The sequence below is a fragment of the Colletotrichum siamense genome (genome assembly GCF_013390195.1).
Source record: "Colletotrichum siamense strain Cg363 chromosome Unknown KSG_Cg363_contig04, whole genome shotgun sequence".
Lineage (NCBI taxonomy): Eukaryota > Fungi > Ascomycota > Sordariomycetes > Glomerellales > Glomerellaceae > Colletotrichum > Colletotrichum siamense.
The window spans coordinates 531733-551280 of record NW_023501017.1 but is presented as its reverse complement, the minus strand read 5'-3'; the positions used below and the strand labels follow the sequence as shown (position 1 = coordinate 551280).

Here is a 19548-nt window from a genome sequence, read left to right as displayed (position 1 = left end):
ATACCGAATACCCTGATTTATTGAGAAACAGCGTCGATTACTGGAAGTTTGCCGATTACAACTTCTAGCACCCGCGACCATCGAGTGACACTAATTCGACATCAGAGGCCATCGCGATGAGCCACGACCATGGAGGGAGCAGCAGCGGGGGAGACATGGGGGGAATGACGATGGGAACCGCCCTCTTCCAGGATACGAACGTCCAGCTTGCCAAGTCATTCTGGTACATTATCGCCGGCGTCGTTGGGTTCTTGGGCATCATTCGCGGTCTCAACTACCTCGAAGGCCGCAGACGGTACGAACCTCACCCTTCATCCCGCCATCATCGAGACAAAAGCTGACTGTCTACAGACTAAAACGATGCCACTCAGAATCAGTCCAATTCCCAACACGACCGACAAACCACATAACACAAATATGGGCAACCGCAACAGCCCTCGCGCGCGAAGCAGGCCATCCGCAGCTCTACATCCCCATCAAGGGCCTGCGCTGGGCCACGCCGCCGCCCCTCGGCCGCGTCCTCGTCCTGCTGGCCTACTGGGCCGTCATCATCTACATGATGGCCGCCGACGCCGTCGTCAAGGACGCGTACTTCTGGGAGCGCATCGGGTTCCGCAACGCGTGGGTCACCATCATGCAGATGCCGCTCGTCTATCTGCTGTCGATGAAGGTCAGCGTCGTCGGGTTCGTCACGGGCACGTCGCACGAGCGGCTGAACTGGCTGCACCGCTGGGTCGCGCGGACGATGTTTGTTACGGCGACGGTGCATGGGTTCCATTTCTGGACGGAGTGGGTGAGGGCGGATTTTGTCGAGACGCAGCTGAAGATCATGCCGTATATCAAGCATGGTATGGGTGCGTGGGGGTTGTTGGTGTGGGCTTTCGTGAGCGGGATGAAGCCGGTTCGGGGCATGGCGTACGAGGTGTTCGTGGTGCAGCATGTGCTCTCGGCGGTGATCTTCATCTGGCTGGTGTATGTCCACATCCCGGTGTACGCGAGGCAGTATCTGTGGTTTACCGTGGCGCTCATCTGCTTCGATCGGCTGGCGAGGTGGGCGCTGCTCGCGTGGCAGAACACGAGGCCAAGGTTAGGCAAGTCGTCGTCTTCGTCGTGTAAGGGGATGAAGAGGCTAGGCCACGAGGTGCAGGTCCGCGCCGTGGGCTCCTCGACGACGGTACTCACGATCAAGGATGTGCACTTCTCGTGGAAGGCCGGCCAGCACCTATACCTCTGGCTGCCCCGCGTCGGGCCGTTCGAGGCGCACCCGTACACCATCGCCTGCGCGCACCAGCTGCCGAAGACGTGCATCTGCAACAGCATCCAGCTCGTCGTCCGCTCGCACGGGGGCTTCTCGCGGCGGCTGCACAAGTTCGCGGAGCGCATGGCCGGGTCTGGGAGGAGGAAGGACACGCTGACGGGCTTCGTGCTGGGGCCGTTCGGGGCGCCGCCGCGGTGGGACATTTACGAGACGATGGTGCTGATCTCGGCGTCCACGGGGGCGTCGTTCACGCTGCCGATCCTGGAGAGCATCGTGCACAGTCGACGGAGGATCTGCACGACGCGCGTGGACTTTATATTGATGGCGCGCCAGGGCGAGGAGATTGAGTTCTACACGCAGAGGCTGCGGGAGGCGATGGATCGGGCGCAGGAGGTTGGGATTGAGCTGCAGGTGCATGTTGCCATTACGAGGTCTGGAAAGGCGAGGGAGGGGGAGATGACGACGGTGTTGTACTCGGATCGAGACACGAGCTCGGGGTCGTCGGCGCAGCATCGGCGGATCGCGTCGGACGGGTCGGAGGATGGCGGGGGGTATCAGGAGAAGGGGGTGATGGACGTCGAGAAGGGGGGTGCTGGGGCTCCGTTGACGCCGAGGCGGAGCGGGTCGTCGACGGGCATGGTGAAGGAGTATTACAGCCGGCCGGATCTGAAGGAGCTGATTCGGGATCCTGTCGAGGCGGCGGGCGGGGAGACCTCTGTGGTGGTATGTGGCGGCCAGTCGTTGACCAGTTCCGTGAGGAATTGTGTTGCTGCGTTGTCTGACGAGAGAGCGGTCCATAAAGGGACGGGGGCGCAAGGGATTCATCTGTTTGTTGAGGAGTACTCATTTTAATGTATACGTGAGTGACATGAAAACTGCATCAAGTTTGAATATTTCCACCAGACTTGCTCCCGTTCAGGTGATGAGAGGTAAATGGGCCTCTCAGGGCCTCCTCGCCTGTGGAAAGCATGCGTATCTCCAGACTTTCGATACGACTCACTATCTACATATCATGCTATCGCGGACAGATGGCTAATAGAGACCAAGACGTAGCTGGCATGAAATCAAGTTTCTCCTCGTACCTGGCCTGAAGTAGGACTTGAACATAAAGGAATACGCGTGGACTGCAGTGCTTGTAGGTCCAGTCTTTCTCTAATGCGATTCGAAAACGAAATTCATCGTTCGCTAGAAAAACAGTGTCGATCTCTCCGCGTGTGAGCCACTTAGATATTTCGCCGCGGGATAGAGAATTGGAGATGATATAAAACCACCCGAAATTATGATTATTTCAGTTGTCCGCAAGCAGAGATGATAGAACGGTCCTAGGAAGTGTAAATCAAATCGATGACTGATCACACACCTTCAAGTCAGCTGAGCCCTCATAAGTCATCAGCAATGGCGCGGAGGAGTAAGTGGGAATGGGTTCAGGCTCTTGCAACCATGGATTAAACAAAAGTATTGTGGCTCTTCAGCAGCTCCTGTCGACTGCCGATGAGCCAACGTCTAATGTCCAAGAATGGTGAAACTCAAACTACGAACAAGAAAGGAACACCGGTGAGAAGTGGAAGACCGACACTCACCGAAGCTCCACCGGTAAAAAAAAATCCCATCGCGGGGCAGTGACTCGGTGAAGTGTACCCCTCCATGCGTCACCGATACCCCTCGTTCGGTGAGACCCACGCTCGGTCAGCAGCCAATGGCATGCGCGAATCGCTCTGTGAGTCAGTTGGGCTGGTCCGCAATTTTTTTTTCGCGGGTGACAACTGCCTCTGCCCGGCGAATCGCAAGACCCCTCCCTCGATCTTTTCCCCCTCCCCTTGTCTTCCCTGCAGCCCAGTCCAGTCATACCCCTCGATGACTAGCGTCGTGCGCTTCTTATTCTCTTCTTTTTCTTCCTCTTCACTTCGTTCAGCCCACGTTCAAACCACCAGCTTGCGCCGAGGACTCTGTTCTGCCAGCTTCCACTCGACCACGCGACCCTTCTCGACCCCGCGTCGACCGCCGTCTAGTCGTCCCCAAGTTGTCGTCCCAACATTCCGACACCTCTCCAACCTTTCCTCGAGTGCACACCCCACCATCGATAGCCTCGCCATCATGTCGACAGAACAGATTAACGCCCAGCTGGAGAAGCTCTCCCTCGGCAAGCTGGAGTCCTTCCCGGGCTGCTACCCGGACGTCAACCCCGTCGACGTCTACCGCTCCCACATCACCACCATGTTCCACGAGGTCACTGGCGTCGAGAAATCCATCATCTACAACGCCCTCCAATGGACCCAGAGCTTGGACAAGGGTGACATGGTGCTGGCTGTCCCTGCTCTCCGCATCAAGGGCAAGAAGCCCGCGGAGCTGTCAGAGGAGTGGCTCCCCAAGGTCAGTTTGCAGCTCTCAATGGCACTATTGCGCACGCTGCAACAATCAACATGCGCTACTGTGGACTTGACTAACGCATTGGTGCTTCCAGTTCCCCGAGTCTCCCCTGATCGAGAAGCCCGTTTCTTTCCAGAACGGCTCATTCTTCCAGTTCTGGTTCAAGCCCGGTCCCTTGGCCCAGCTTCTCCTCCCCCAGGTTGCCAAGCGCGGCAAGGACTTTGGCAAGAACCACAACAACGGACTCAAGGACCCCAAAGACCCTTCCCAGGGCAAGAAGAAGATCATCGTCGAGTTCTCCTCCCCGAATATCGCAAAGCCTTTCCACGCCGGCCACTTGCGATCCACAATCATTGGCGGCTTCATCTCCAACCTGTACGACGGCGCCGGCTGGGATGTCACTCGTGTCAACTACCTCGGTGACTGGGGTAAGCAGTACGGTCTTTTGGCGCTGGGCTTCGAGAGGTTCGGCAACGAGGAGGCCCTGGCCGCTGACCCCATCAACCACTTGTACGAGGTCTACGTCAAGATCAACGCCGAGATGAGCGCCGAGAAGGAGTCGATCGAGGCCAAGGAGAAGGCTGGCGAGGATGTCACCGCGCTCAAGGACAACAGCCTGGACGAGAAGGCCCGTAAATACTTCAAGGCCATGACAGCTGGCGATGAGACTGCCGTTGCTCAGTGGAAGCGATTCCGTGATCTCAGCATTGTCCGCTACAAGGAGACATACGCTCGCCTGAACATCCACTTCGATGACTACTCTGGCGAGAGCCAGGTCCCCGAGAAGGACATGGAGGCCGCGGCCAAGAAGCTCGAGGACATGAAGATCTCTGAGGAGTCGCAAGGTGCTGTTATCATCGACTTCACAAAGCACGTGCCTGGCAAGGCTGGCAAGAGTCTGGAGCGCCCCATCATTCGCAAGAAGGACGGTACTGCCCTGTACCTGACCCGAGACATCAGCGAGTTGCTGAACCGCGAGAAGAAGTACGGCTTCGACCACATGATCTACGTTGTTGCATCTCAACAGGATCTGCACCTTAAGCAGCTCTTCAAGATCATTGAGCTGATGGGCTACCCCGAGACCGCCAAGAAGTGCCAGCACATCAACTTCGGCCTTGTCCTCGGCATGAGCACTCGAAGGGGAACCGTCAAGTTCTTGGATGATATCCTGCGAGATGTCGGCGACCACATGCATGAGGTGATGAAGAAGAACGAGTCGAAGTATGCCCAGGTCGAAAACCCCGAGGCCACTGCCGACATTCTTGGCATCAGCAGTGTCATGGTCCAGGACATGAGCGGAAAGAGGTAAGTCGTCTGGACTTTGGCCCCGGGCACTTTCGGATGCACTGACATGGATCGACTAGGATCAACAACTACAAGTTCGACATGGACGCGATGACTTCCTTCGAGGGTGACACGGGACCGTACCTCCAGTACGCCCACGCTCGTATCTGCTCCATCTTCCGCAAGGCTGGTCTCTCGGAGGAGGAGATTGCCACTGCGGATCTCAGCCTTCTGACTGAGAAGCATGCTATCGAGCTTATCCGCATCCTCAGCCAGTACCCTGATGTCGTCCAGAACACACTGAAGACCCTGGAGCCGACGACTGTGCTTACGTACCTGTTCCGCATGACCCACGTCGTGAGCAGCAGCTACGACCACTTGCGTATTGTAGGCAGCGAGCGCGAGCTCATGAAGGCTCGCTTGGCTCTGTACACTGCAGCCAGGACCGTGCTCTACAACGGCATGCGTCTGTTGGGACTTTCCCCGGTCGAGAGGTGAGTGCACCAAGCGCTGGGCGACGCATCTCGTTGCATGTGAAACTCGTTACTGACCAGTCAAACAGGATGTAATGTGGCACTGTAGAAAATCATTTTTGTGGGAGGCAAAACTGGAGGGGAATACGGCCAGCTCGATATAGACTGGGCAGCCGGAGATGAGAAACGAGAGCACTAACAGCGGGCGCAGGAGCAGTCGTACGAATGACGATTGTGACGAGGAGCTACTGTGGTGCCAGGCCGGCACAACGGCCACTAGCCATCAGCCACAACGAGAAGCTACGCTATCTTGGCGAGCGCTTTGGACCGATGTGGCGCCGTGTAACAAAGAACACCCACGGGCGAAGGATCAAATGCTCTCCGGAGTCCTCGAAGGCCCCGTGGCCGCGAGGTTCATCGGAACAAGCAGATGACACGACCCAATGGATTCGCGCGTGCGCCAGCCGTTACAGTGCTGATTAATAAAAGTTGAAGTTCATAAAAAAAAAAAACTAAAAAAAACTGGAGATGAGGCGCAATGTTGACTGACGAATATCTGCAAAACGAATGCGATGAGATCTGGACGCGCAAGATTGCATGGCAAAGCCCCATTCTCCTAGTAGGGCTGCTTGCTTCTCTGCAGAGCATCGCAGACAGCAAGGCAGAGCAGAGCATAGCAGGCACGCAAGGCTGCAAAACGGGGGCAGAGCTCAGCTAACGGTCCCGCTGAGCACTGTTCGTGGACGGTTCGAGGTCATGGTGAAGCGCGGATTCTGCCCAGAGGACAGATTGAGAGAGCCGCGACGGTGTCGTTTCGCCCGTCCTCAGGTGAGAAAAAGTCTGCCCCGTCATGACTGTCAAAGCAACTTTGTGCAGCCCATTTCTGCAAGCCGCGACGCCTTCGATGGCTTTTTTCCCCTGGTCCTCCCGCAGTCCCGTCCAACTGCGTCAACGGGCTGGCTGGGTGGCTTTGTCTGACGCTCGGTGACTGCGTGGGGGATTCCATTCTGGGCGCCAGCGAAGTGATCGACTCGCTCGGATAGCGCTAGGGCGTCCTAATCCCTGCCAACACCGAATCTTGCATATTCCCAAACGCTAGAGATGCGATGGCTCTCGACGGCTCTGACTGGTTCGCCATAGCTCAGGGCAGTTCTGAGTGGCTGCCCAGTACGATGGACGGCTCGCACGCTTGTTGTTCCTCATCTCCGGCTGCGAGCCGCCTCCGCGCACCGTGGCTTGCAGTTGATCGACACCAGTAATCTACGCTTCAAGACTCCGATGACTACGTGACGCCCTGATTGCTTTTTCTTGCCAACCACCGAATGCAACATTGTCAAGAGCTACCTTTCCCCCTTGAGACTGTATTGACTCTACGAGGCCGAGACTGACATCTTGCCCAGACACCGAGTTATTACACCTCACCAACCCATCGCATCATCAAATATCTGCCGATGCGTTCTGCGCTGCCCTTGCGCCTTCAGTGCGGAGCACATTGCGGGCTCGGCATCAGCATTACCAGCATCAGCACTATCATCATGGCGTGAGCCTTCGCATTATCTATCTTACCTCCGAGCAAGGCGTAAGCGAAGGGAGAGCGCGAGAGAGAGAGCCGCGCCTTAGCGGCAACGCTTTTGCCTAGAATGCTTCCAAACCGCGGTGCCAACTGCCCATCTTGCCAAATTTAGGCGACGGATAGTATGATGTTCCCTTTTTGTGCCTCGCTCCAAGGTTTTAGCTGCAAGCTACTGTTCTGTCCGGCAACCTGGCGCCTTGTCTGTGCCGAGACCGGATGAGCCCCGACCTCCGGCACCCACCGCAGTAGCTCTACCTGAGGGACGGTGCCTGGGCATATGGTTCAGATGCCCAGTGGGCAAGACCAAGTGAGACGAGGATGATCCCTTTGGAGGCCGAAGAGATCCTTGGGATAGGTGGCATGGCTTGCATGGGTGTGTCCTCTTCGCCGACCAGAGATATCGACTCGGCCAATCTTTTGACCCCTGTGTTTTGGACTTCCCGCGGCTGCAACGCGCATCCTACCATCAACCCATATTCTAACCATCTCCTTGGGCCCTAATGGCAAGAGGAGCCAAGGTCAAACCCTGCTGAGGTCTGGGAGGTATGATGGCCTTCCCACACGCCCTGCAAGGACGGGCATCGGCCTTTGCTAGCATTCCGTGAGCTCCCACGCCTAGGAAGCTCTCGGGGCTTGTACCTCTGGAGCTCCCCGTCTCTGGAGGCGAACTCTGCGTGTCTGATGTTTGCCTGTGATGGAGCTCAGTCCCCGACGTCAGAACTCAACGAACCATATGTCCGGGAACAAGCCAAGCAAGCACAACGGCCGATATGCAAGCGCAACAAGTCCTAGTTGTGCAAACCTTGGGAAGGATTATCCCCTCACCACGGACCAAGACTCTGGGCTGCCCTCCATCCTCACCGCATGTCGTTGTTTCCAAGGCGGAATAGTGGCGTCCAACGAACCGCTGGTCCTGGCCTGACCTGACCTGGTCTGACCTGATTGACATGTTGCCGCCGCCGTCGCCCGCCCACCCGCCGCCGCCGCCAACGCAGCTGTGCGCCGATCTTTGTAATTCGTAATGGGGGTGGACTACCACACTACCCTCGCCTTTGGCGCTTGGGGACAATCCGGCGTGTGTGAATGTCCACACGCGGGTCAATCATGTTTCCAGACAAAGGGACCGTTGAGCGTTCTCCGTCGGCCCGCTTGGGCTCCAAACGACCAGACGGCTTGAACGTGGCCCTGACTCTTCTTATTAACAGCCCAGAGACACACCGTCCGTCAGACCCGTCATCGTGGTTCTTCTCTTTTCCTGTTCTTCCTGCAACAGCGGGAGACCTTACTCACCCATTCCTTTCTTGCCTCTTCGACCTACCCTGACTTTTTTTGTTGAGGTCGTTTACTCTTTCCTTTCTTCATACCAAGCATAGACCGACGAAACTTCCACCATCAACTTACTCTTATTGTGTAATTCTTCTTCGAGGCCAGCAAACATGGCCATAGGCGTGGCACTTCTCGCCTTTATTGTCTTCTGCGCATGGCGCCTATACTCCGCCATCAAGCTGAAGAAGAGGCTTCCTGAGGGAGCTAAGCCCCTTCCTGGGCCCAAGGGTAGGCTGCCTTATGGGTGGTGATGATGACTACGATGCTCACAGTCGACAGGTCTTCCTTGGATTGGTCGTGTACACGATGTGCCGGCGGAGGCAACATGGCTCAAGTTCTACGAGTGGGCGAAGGAGTACGGCCCTATCTATGGGCAGGAGATGTTCGGATCCTACCACGTCTGGATCTCCTCCGAGCAGATCGCTCATGACCTTCTCGGCCGCCGCAATGTCATCTACTCAGACAGGCCTATGATCCCCAACCTGCCTGACAACAGGACAAGTGGCGACTACCTTGCCCTGCTTGGCCGCACCGGTAGGCAATACTCCTCAGCTTCCACAAGTCAGTGACTAATGGTAGCATGCAGACACATGGAAGCGTCAGCGCAGACTCTGCCATCATCTCATGAACCAGAGCGACAAGGAAGAGCTCCACGCTTACCCGACCCGTGAGCGCGACCGCTTCTTGTGGCTTCTCTCTCAGAACCCGAGCGATTATCGCGAGTACGTCGAGCAGTTCACCAGCCGTACCGTAAGCCGTCTGTCATGGGGAACCGCCCACCCGGCCCGCATCCTCCGCAAGACGACCTTCGGCCTGCTGGAGACCATCTCCCCCTCCGGTGCCCTCCCTAACGTTATCTCATTCCTGATGCACGTTCCGGATGTCCTGTCGCCATGGAAGAAGAAGGAGCGCGCCCGTCACGAGCTCGAGTCCCGGCAGTTCAAGAGCAATGTGGACTTCGTCGTCGACCAGGTCGAGAAGGGTACCGCGCAGCCCAGCTTCATCAGCACATTCGTTAACCAGGGTCTCGGCGACGAGAAGGAGAAGGGCAAGTGGGGCGATCTGAAGGAGGCTACCAATGTCGTTGGTCTCATGGCCATCGCCGGCGCCCTCACCATCGGCAGCCCCATCCAGAGCTTCCTGCTCGCCATGTTACATTACCCCGAATGGCAGACCAGATTGCAACGCGAGATCGACGAGGTTTGCGAGGGCAGGTGTCCTCAGTGGAGCGACCGCGAAAAGCTGCCCATGCTGAGAGCCGTTGTCAAGGAGGTCATCCGGTGGAGACCCCCCGTTCCTACTGGTATGTGCAGCGATCCCTCACCGTAAGGCTGATTTTAGGTTCGCATGACTGACGGGCTGTTACAGGCATCCCCCACGCTGTCGAAAAGGATGACGTCTACAATGGTTTCTTCATCCCTGCCGGTGCCACGATCCACGCTCTGGAATGGTAAGTTTCCACAAAACCAAAGACATTCCCCATCGGACCGCCGAACTGACGAGACATTCTTAATCAAGGGGCATCACCCGCGATGAGTCAATGTACCCCGACTCCGAGACATTCAACCCCGACCGCTGGCTGCAACCGTCGTACCCCACCTTCAAGGAGCCTCTCACCCGCTTCCCCAACCTCGACGGCTTCAGCCAGTTTGGCTTTGGCCGCCGGACGTGCCAGGGCGTGCCCATTGTCGACCAGGACCTCTTCCTCATCATGGGCGGCATGGCGTGGGCGCTCAACATCACCAAGAAGCGCAACGCGGACGGCAGCGAGGTGCCCGTGCACTGGAACGACTACACGCCTCTGCTGATCGCCAAGCCGGCCTTCTTCGAGTTCGACGCTACCGTGCGCACGCCCGAGAAGGCAGACATGATGAAGGCCATGTTCGACGCCGCCAAGGAGGAGGAGGAGCACGAGGAGAAGATGATGAAGGCGGGCATGCCCGATATTGGCGACGTGCCGGAGAGGAAGCAGGCGCAGCAGCAGGAGACCGGCGGTGCAGCGAGGCGGGCGTCTGTGTTCTTCAACCTGAGGCAGCGCAAGGAGGAGGGCGAGAGGGAGAAGGTGTACCGCGAGCATGAGCGGGATATCCCCGGATGTCCCGGCCGCTGGGCGACGGAGAGCGATGTGGAGTCGTCGAATGAGAAGGGGTATGTTGACGATGACAGCTGTTCCGGGCGGTCATCGCCGACGATGCTGCCGTAGTTCTGGGGACTGTTGTGGGGTAAGTGAGTATGGAGTGACGGAGCCAAATTTGGTTTGATATCAGGATTCCCTTTGTTGTTTTTCTTAAGCCCATCTTTGGGAAAAAGATGCCGACGCTACTGGAGGAGCTGGGGTAATCTGGGGTCTAGATTGTGACATGGATATACCTTCTACGATGTATGAATATAGAACAAGAATCTTTCAACCAAAAGATCAATTATCATTAACTGCAATCCCCTTTCTGCGTGAATTTGGCGATGAAGCTTCTGTGGACTAGATACCAGATCTTGCCATGTTATTCTTGGCACATTGCGGCAGCCCCAGAATACATCCCGCTCAACTACTGAGCTGCGCGGATGAGTGATAATTTGATGACTTGCGGCGGCAGGCGTGGGGGTTGTGCAAGTCCATCAGAGCGACCAGCCCTCTCTGCGCGCTGCTTTCGATGGCAACTCACGTTGTAAACACATGGTCATATCTTCAAGCCGAGTGTGTAGCCATGTTCATTTAATGATTAAAGCGCACATGCCAGCTTCGCCATGACAAGTTTCATTGACTACGCATAGGGCGGGATGCACACCGTCGACAAATCGTGCGTCTTCAAAGAGGCGGACGCTCTCAGGCTCGCTCGGGTAAGTGCAAAGTAACCCAGAATCATAGCCCTCTTCATTGCGACATAAGCTCAAGTTATTTACTTCAACTGATGCTTCAAAATTTGCAGCGCATGCCCTGCTAACGAACTATCTGGGCTTAGGGACTGAAGAAAGCTCAAGCATGTGTTAATTATGGCGCTATGTTCTGATGTGGTAAATCCACAGAACGCCTCGAATTTGGAGAGAATATTTGCAGCCGCAAATACAGGAAGAATGCGAGACCTAATTAATTTCAACTTTGGTTAGTAATGCTTCGAACATTCACCCGTATGACGCTAGTGTTTGCTCACCAGATGAAATGTCGAGGCGGATCTGAATCCATTTCTATAATTATGTCGTGTATTTCATGAGCAGCGTCAACGCAGCGTTTGATAGCTGTTGTGTGCTGTCCTCTGTCCCCTGCCGTGTCCTCTTGAATCGTGCGGTTGATAACTATACGGTAGTAGTTGCACAATAGCCTGATGTTGTATCGCTGCCACCTCACCCATTCCTCTTCATTGTCGCCGACGGCATCAAACGTCGTGGACCCTATGGATGATCGAAGATGGGCGGGTAACTGAGTAATGACGGCGGTGAGTTGATCATTGGTCTCGGTGACAATTGTTGAAATTCCAGGGCTATCCAAAACGTTCAAAAGACGGGTTTGGAAGTGACGAAGAACCGAAGCAAGCTTGCAGAGCGCTATCAAGTGCTGTACTGGACAGAGAGCGGGGGTGAATCCCTCAAGATTGACACCGAGCGAAACCTCGACGTCGTCGAGCTCCAACGGTTGATCGACTGTGAATTCTGATTCATCGATGCAGCTATGTCCGAGCGGCAAGTTCAACCAGTCATTTGCTATGAGCGACCAGAATAAGCGGCTTTGATACTGGCTTTCGAGCGACATCCCTCCGTCTATGTTTTGATCAAGACCGACACTGTGGCAGATGCGGGCGGCACAAGACCACAAAATGTAGTACATGTTGAGCTCGCCGAAATGAACGTAGGAGCCGCCCAACAGTACGATGGTTCGCACGTTGATCAGCCTCGGATTCCTGATGAAGTCTGCGGCGTGAAGGAAGAAGACGGATGCATCGAACCAGTTGGCTCGGTATTTTTCCAGCTGATCTGAACGGCGGCGCCATTAGAAGATGATTTTCACGGCAAGAGGCATAGAAGAAGGAATCCCCACCCTTGGATATCCCCATCGACTCGGCTTCGGGCAGAGTGAGGAAAAGCACTGAAACCTGTGGCCGAATTAGCGATAGCACCCATGAAGCTGCATCGCAGACTAGACCTGCCGTTAGGTACGCGAAGTACAGTCCTAGCCGTGCTGGATCGCTATTTGTGTGGAAGCCTGCCTCACCAAATTCCGAAAAGAACTTATCGTGGACTTCTTGGAGTTCCGCAGGGTTCAAGGAGCAATTAACCCAGGGAACCCAGTTCGCGCCGTGAGTCAGAATGCATTGGCTAAGCTGCTTTGAGGGCAAAACAACGTCCTCATTCCTTTTGACTGTCAAGTCCCGTGAGTGGCTCCGAAGACGGTTGTAGAGTGAGTTCTCAGGGTCATCGATCTTGTGCAGCCGAATGCACCTCCCCGGACGCGTCGGCCTCTGCCCAGGGTCTGCCTTCAAAGAGACTAACTCCTCTCGGAGAGCGCGATTTTCATCAAGCAGTTCGGCATAGGTTGGCTGAGCATCATCCGCCGACGGCGGGCGGCCTTTCACTCGAACAAGCTCAGCAGCGCAGGATTCTGCCTGGCCCCGGACCCGGCAATTGCGGCAGGGCAGGTTCTTGTCACATTTCACCTTGCGCCTCGCACAGAAAGTGCAAGATTTCACGGTGCGCTGTGACGAGCGTAACTCCGATGTCATGGTAATAGCCCTGCTTCTGGTGCAATTGCAGAGTTCAATGTTCGATTCAACTAATGTGGTCTGAAAGCACAAATGCCCGATGGCTCAAGCTTATTGGCGCTAAAACTCGCCCGAGACTCGGCCGTGGAAGAGTCAAGCCCTACGTCATTTCGGACTGTTACGGAATGAGCCTGGACCTCAATGGCAGCAGTTGTAACAGTGAGGTGTCTTACAGGGATTTCTCCGATTCAAGAATGATGGAGTTAAATAAGTGGAGTTGTTAAATCTCTCATTTTCCGTCAACTCGCCCGAGGTCGGCCGTGTTTGTATCAGCCACCGCTTTCATCATCGTAGAAATAGCTTCGCACAAAATTCTGAACAACTTCGAGCAGCTTTTCTTCTCAGTGAAATTCGTAGATAGACGTGTGTTCTGCCGCCGTTGAGTTCAATGTTTCCCGGAATAGAAACTTATCCAAAGAAATCAAGTTCCTCACACCGGGCTGGCTTGCCCTTGATCCATGTTTTATTATTTTCACCCACAGCCCAACACCTTATGACGGTTTCAAAAATGTCCTTACAAATACGACATTCTCCCATAGGCGTTCTCATCAGGGCATTTTCAAATCGCCGACTCCTTCTCTACCCCGAAGAGCAGCCTGATTTCAAGCTGGACCTGTCCCTTCACGGGGGGCTCAGCAGCAGTTGTAACACCGCGACTTCTACGATTAAAACCTTCCGACCCAACTCAATCGCCGACAATTCTTCCGGCAACCAAGATGATATTTCCACTGGTCATCGCAGTGCGACTGTGGGATGGTATTCACCTGACGATCCTGAGAACCCCAAAAACTGGACGAATCGAAGTCGAGTTTTGATTACTCTCATCATTTGCCTGTACACATTCGCTATATACACATCTTCGGCTATCTACATTGCAGCTATCGAGGATGTTATTGTTGAGTTCGACGTTACGCACGTCGAGGCTTCGTTAGGACTAGCTCTATTCGTCCTAGGCTACGGCGTTGGACCTCTCCTATTTTCCCCTCTATCTGAAATTCCTAGCATCGGTCGCAGTCCCATATACACATTAACAATGACTCTCTACGTCCTTGTGTCTGTCCCAACTGCGCTCACAAAAAGCTGGGCCGGCTTTTTGACTTGCCGGTTCTTTCAAGGCTTTTTTGGTTCTCCTTGCCTTGCCTCAGGCGCCGCAACGCTCGACGACATCTACGGACCGAAGGGTTTACCATTCGCTCTCACGACCTGGACCAGTGCTAGCTTCGTAGCCCCCGCGATCGGGCCTTTGCTGTCCGGATTTGCGGTGCCGGTGATGGGCTGGCGCTGGTCCATGTGGGAGATCCTCTTATTGTCGGGCCCAACACTAGTCCCGATGCTCATGCTGCCAGAAACCTCAGGACCAACCATTATTCATCGGAGAGCACAAAGACTGCGCCGCCTCACTGGACGGAGTGACCTGAAAAGTCTCGAGGAGCTCAACTCTGGCAAATTGACAGCGTCTCACGTTCTCAGAGAAGCTCTTATTAAGCCGATTGAGATCACCGTCAAAGATCCGGCTGTGCTCTTCGTCCAAGTGTACACTGCTATCAATTACGGCATTTATTATTCATTCTTTGAAGTTTTCCCTATAGTCTATACAAACCTATACGGCATGACAACGGGCGAGGTCGGTATCGTCTTTCTGTGCATTTTGGTTGCGTGCATTATCGGAGCCGGATCTTACTTCATATTTTTGAAGTTTTATATGATCCCGAGAATGCGCCTGTCAAAGTCTGTCGTCGAACAGGAGACGCGACTACTTCCCACCCTCGCCGCGTCTTTCGGCCCGACAGTCGGCTTATTCGTCTTTGCTTGGACCTCCTCGCCACACATCCATTGGATTGTGCCAACAATTGGCATCACGATCTACAGTGGGAGCGCATTCATCATCCTGCAATGCGTATTTGCATATATCCCGCTGTCGTATCCTCGATTCTCTGCGAGCCTCTTCGCTGCAAATGACTTTTTTAGGGGCACGTTCGCTTTTGCCAGTATTCTGTACGCGAGACCTTTGTTCGAAAATTTAGGAATTGCTCGTGGGTGCTCCTTGTTAGGAGGTCTTAGTACTATTGGTATTGTTGGGAGCTGGACGCTGAACTATTGGGGTGCTGCTCTAAGGGCTCGGAGCAAGTTCGCAGATTCATAGCTTCAAATAGCTCTCACAATCTTCCCGTGAAAATAACGTGTCTTTTCTTGATCCCAACAGCTTGTGACATCGTCACGCAAGCAATCATTAGAGGGTCGATGAGAATAATGGGCAGATCCGTACCGCGGCCGCCAAGCCATGATCATCTCTGCCAGTGTTACCCACCCCCGAGTCAACCAAAATGCATCCCATCAAGCGCAAGTGGACTGAAGGACGTGGCATTTATGGTTAAAAACGTTCAGATAAAATCGACGCTGATTTGGAGAGATTGGTATTTCCTATGTATCTAATGTTCCTCGGACCTGCGGATTCTTCTTAGTCACACTATGCTATCTTGTGTCTTGATAGCTTGCCTGATGATTGATAATCACCTGAAATTGGTTATTAATTACAAATTCCAGCCGTATGATAAGAAATCTTGAGGACGTGATAAGAGATGATATGAAGGTTGAGTACCGCGATCCTTGGCAAGAATGGGATCAGCGCTAGCATTCACCGACTGAGATAGGACTTCCTATAGGTAACCAATTGGATCTTTGCTTCTAATCTATCATAAGTCGAAGTGTTCATTACCAATACTTTTATGAAGCGAAGATGGTGCGGATGAATAAGTATATACACTTCAAACAAGTTCAAAACGCGGACACAAACCCTCAATTTTCAACCCGGATTCGTCCCAAGCCAGCATTTTTTAGTACCCCAAAATAGCCCTTTCATAAAGGTCTCTCTCTCAGCGACATGATTGCAAACGCCTTCGCCCTTACTTTTGCGTTTTTATCGGTGGCGCATGCCTTGAAAATCCACGCCGAGCCAAACCTACAGAAAATCAAAATTGCTGCCGCTCAGGTCAAGCCCGCCTACCTTGATCGTGCCGGCACGGCTGACATCATTGTCGATTGGATTGACAGAGCTGGAAAACAAAATGTCACTGTCTTAGGCTTTCCTGAAGCCTTTTTACCAGGATATCCTTCTTGGTTCTCCTATCATCCTGTCGACAGCAACTTGGCGTACAAACTTCACCTCAAGCTTTTCGAAAATGCGATTTCAGTTCCTGGCCTCGAGACCGAATTGATAGGTGAAGCATGCCGTAAAGCTGGCATCTATGCCGTAATCGGGTGCTCTGAGAAACGAGAAAATACTACTGGAACGATGTGGAATACACAGCTGGTCTTCGGACCAAGTGGTGATATTTTACTAAAACATCAGAAATATGTTCCCACGACCATGGAACGGCTACCGCACATGCCTGGCACAACTGGATCTCAGGCAGCTATTCAGACGGACTTCGGCGGTCTCTCAACGTTGATCTGCGGGGAGAACTCCAACCCACTTGCTGCGTACAATCTTGTGGTGACCGACAGCCCAACTGTACATGTTGCGTCCTGGCCGACTCATTTCGCTGGTGGATGGTCTCTTTACAATTGCACATTGATTGCGTCAAAAGCTCTTGCATACACAATGAAGGCCTTCGTCATCAACGCCTGCGCGGTCATCGGAGACGACGCAATTGATGCTTGGCAGCCACCAGATGATGAAAGGAAGTTAATTGCCGAGGAACGAAAGCATGGTTTGTCAACCATCATAGATCCCATGGGTGAGATCATTGCTGGTCCAGCAGAAGCAGGCGAAACGCTCCTGGTCGCGGAGGTCGACCTAACAGAAACCGTGGTTGCCAAGTACACGCACGACTTTGGTGGTCATTACAATCGGCCGGACATATTTGCGCATCTCTTCACGCAATACTTCAGCAAGGATACGTAGGTTACAGGAAGTCCGGGCGATGCGAATCGTGGCCTGTGCTTGAGGCCGTGATCGGCTACTCAATGTTCGAGTTCGGATCATGGAAACCCGTACACTTAGCTGTAATTGGCAGCCTACCAGTCAGTATCTGAGTAAAACAACTGCAATTTACACCTGTGGAAAATCCCCTGAGCTTTCCAATTCTCACGAAGTGAACACCCGAAGTACAATCTCCGCGATGGAATTTTCTTCGCGGTAGAGTACACCGTCAATGAGGCACGCGCCCTCGGACTGTGGTGTCGAACGAGGCTTTGGAGCACCACATCTTCAGCACTAAGCTGAGCTCGCCCAGTCTTACGGGCGGATGTACCCCGTCCCACACAAAGATGCCGAGGCGCGTGCCGAAGAGAGGATCAGAAGAGAGCTTCCGGGCCTTTCGGGACGTATGACGAGTTTTTTTGTGGTCTTCTGTTCCTCCAACCTTTTGTTGACCATGTTTAAACCGTAAGAGGTTATAAACAGCAACGACGTAGGTTGAGAATAACAACGGCGTGATTGTTGACATGGTGATGTAGCCGGGGACCAACAGGGACCATGTGTCGAATTTACCGTGCAGCCATGGGACGGGTGTGCGGGCGTGGGGAGACATGACGGCCACGCCTGGCATTTGGGCCCGACAGATTTGGCGCACCTGAAGAAATATACGGGAAAATATGCGTCGGTGCAGACGTAGTGGTGCACACATTCAGATGTGGTGAAAACGTGGGGTGAAGTGACGGGAAAGCGCGCCGCGTTTGTTAGCTGTTCTGAAGAAGACTATGTTGGCTTGTGGGGAGCAAATGGGGCCGAGTTTCTCTTGCAGCTGAGATTCAATGCATCAGTGGAGGATTGGCTTGCAGGTCTCGGGGATATGTTTGTCACGGCGACTGAGCTCGGTGTTGATGAGTTCGAGATTGGTGGATTCAAGCATGCTCTTGAGGTAATCAAGAATCAGCTGTGAATTTGTGATCAAAACATACAAACTGCATACCGCATTCTATTTTGCAGGATATTAGACTGCTTTATCATCAAGCTCAACAAAATATGCAAACCAAAAAAACATACAACACCGGGCATTCGCCGGTCGTCTCCGACCCGACTACTACTCCAGCCCTCATCAGTTTATCTTGGGGAGAGCGGACGGGATCCCGAGTTCTCCGATGGGTATGGTCGTATGTGGCAGGATCTTGGTGCAGAGATGTCCATATTGGCGCGTGACCGAGAAAGAGTCATCTTCCTGGCGTCTGGCGCTTCGTGAAACGAGAAATCCGTCCAAAACGGTGGCAAATCGTGATAAACAGCTAAACGGAGACCTCGTTCACGACTTCCTGACTAAGCGGCGAACGTCGGGGGCCTCAGAGGTTGTGATTCTCTTGGCGAAAAGGTAGCTGTGTGCCGGGCCCCGTCTGAGTTGAGGGCGTATGCGAGACATTCACGAAGAACCAGGGCGTGGCGAAAATGAGTTGTAGGCGCTTGACGCTTGACGCTTGTGTTATGCGGCGTACGGAGCGCGCGAGCGGTCCAGTCGCAGTCGCAGAAAGACTGAGCGTTATGTGTCCAAAAAACGTCTGAGGGTCTCGCCTGTGTTCGCTTTCTGTCAGTTGTTGTGAGTGTGCGGGTTCCGTGCCACGGGCGAATCAGTATTTGTGTATGTTTCGGGCTGGAATGGATGCGATTCGTCGGTTGGGTTGAGGGGGTGTATGAATGGGGGGTGAGACTCTCTGCGGTTTTCGGGCTGTCACCTGTTTTTCTCCGAACATGGTGAGGGATGGGAAGGGATACAATGTGTCAGAAGTCAAATCGGACGATCTACTCAGCTGTCAAAGCAAATGGGTGGGGGGATCTGGACATGGCGAGGCAGCTGGGAGGGAAAGTAGACGGGGGAAGGATTTCGCAATGGGACGAGACGAACTCTGAGGTTATCGGGGTGGTGGGCAGATCAAATCGTCATGGATTATGGCGTAGCTTTCTCTCGTTAAACTCGGGTGTCAAGGTGATAGCCTTTGACGGATCAATGTTGCCGAAGTCAAATCGCCGAAGGGTTCGAAGTCTGTCCCAAGCTCCCTTAGACACAGCTTGAGCTTGAGCTTATTCAAAGGTCGAATTGAGGGGTCTTTTTGTTCAATGAGTTTGGTTCATTCCTACAATCTGCCTTTGAGAATGAAAGGTTAAGCTTATTGCCCTATCTGCATATTCGCCATGTGCTGCTGCCCATCTCACCGCGCGGACGTACTTTGACCCGCCGTTCCCGCAAAAGCTTGACTGCCGACATGTGCTGCTTTGATATCTTTCCTGTTTAAAAGGTTTATGGGAATTTGATTTGGCGAGTTCGAGATTCGGAAGGGGTTTTGCAGTTTCCGAGGATTAAAAGGATATTGGGATTGTCTAGACCCCGTCTCCCGTGGCCGGATGAAACGTGATACATACCGATAGGGCTGAGGTACATTACCCATCCTTGGCGTGTCAGTGATCTTTGACTCACGACCGATCGGATGCTCTTTTCTTCAATGCTGGATCTATGCTCGGGCTCTTGTAGGACTCCGGTTTTTGCCGCTGCTTTCGAGTGTGCTTGGTGGCTCGCGGCCATAGGCATAGAC

At 53.8% G+C, this 19548-nt stretch overlaps 5 protein-coding genes across 5 annotated transcripts; 4 read left to right on the top strand and 1 right to left on the bottom strand.

Annotated features, from left to right (window-relative positions):
• Positions 1–170: 170 nt before the first annotated feature.
• Positions 171–2191, top strand: FRE7-3 (Ferric/cupric reductase transmembrane component 7; the record flags this gene model as incomplete). Its single annotated transcript, XM_036637917.1, has 3 exons — positions 171–295; positions 352–1981; positions 2186–2191. 3 exons carry the CDS (start codon positions 171–173, stop codon positions 2189–2191), a joined length of 1761 nt encoding a protein of 586 aa, XP_036496969.1.
• A 1161-nt stretch (positions 2192–3352) lies between these two features.
• Positions 3353–5478, top strand: CGCS363_v006067 (Arginine--tRNA ligase; the record flags this gene model as incomplete). Its single annotated transcript, XM_036637916.1, has 4 exons — positions 3353–3628; positions 3720–4930; positions 4990–5403; positions 5472–5478. 4 exons carry the CDS (start codon positions 3353–3355, stop codon positions 5476–5478), a joined length of 1908 nt encoding a protein of 635 aa, XP_036496954.1.
• A 2913-nt stretch (positions 5479–8391) lies between these two features.
• COX1-1 (Cytochrome P450 monooxygenase COX1) lies at positions 8392–10484 on the top strand (the record flags this gene model as incomplete). Its single annotated transcript, XM_036637915.1, has 5 exons — positions 8392–8509; positions 8561–8815; positions 8868–9584; positions 9650–9731; positions 9800–10484. 5 exons carry the CDS (start codon positions 8392–8394, stop codon positions 10482–10484), a joined length of 1857 nt encoding a protein of 618 aa, XP_036496953.1.
• A 939-nt stretch (positions 10485–11423) lies between these two features.
• CGCS363_v006065 (uncharacterized protein) lies at positions 11424–12098 on the bottom strand (the record flags this gene model as incomplete). The annotated part of the gene is made up of 1 exon (XM_036637914.1): positions 11424–12098. One exon carries the CDS (start codon positions 12096–12098, stop codon positions 11424–11426), a length of 675 nt encoding a protein of 224 aa, XP_036496956.1.
• A 1439-nt stretch (positions 12099–13537) lies between these two features.
• On the top strand, positions 13538–15172 carry mfs1-5 (Transporter mfs1; the record flags this gene model as incomplete). Its single annotated transcript, XM_036637913.1, has 1 exon — positions 13538–15172. One exon carries the CDS (start codon positions 13538–13540, stop codon positions 15170–15172), a length of 1635 nt encoding a protein of 544 aa, XP_036496955.1.
• Positions 15173–19548: the final 4376 nt, after the last annotated feature.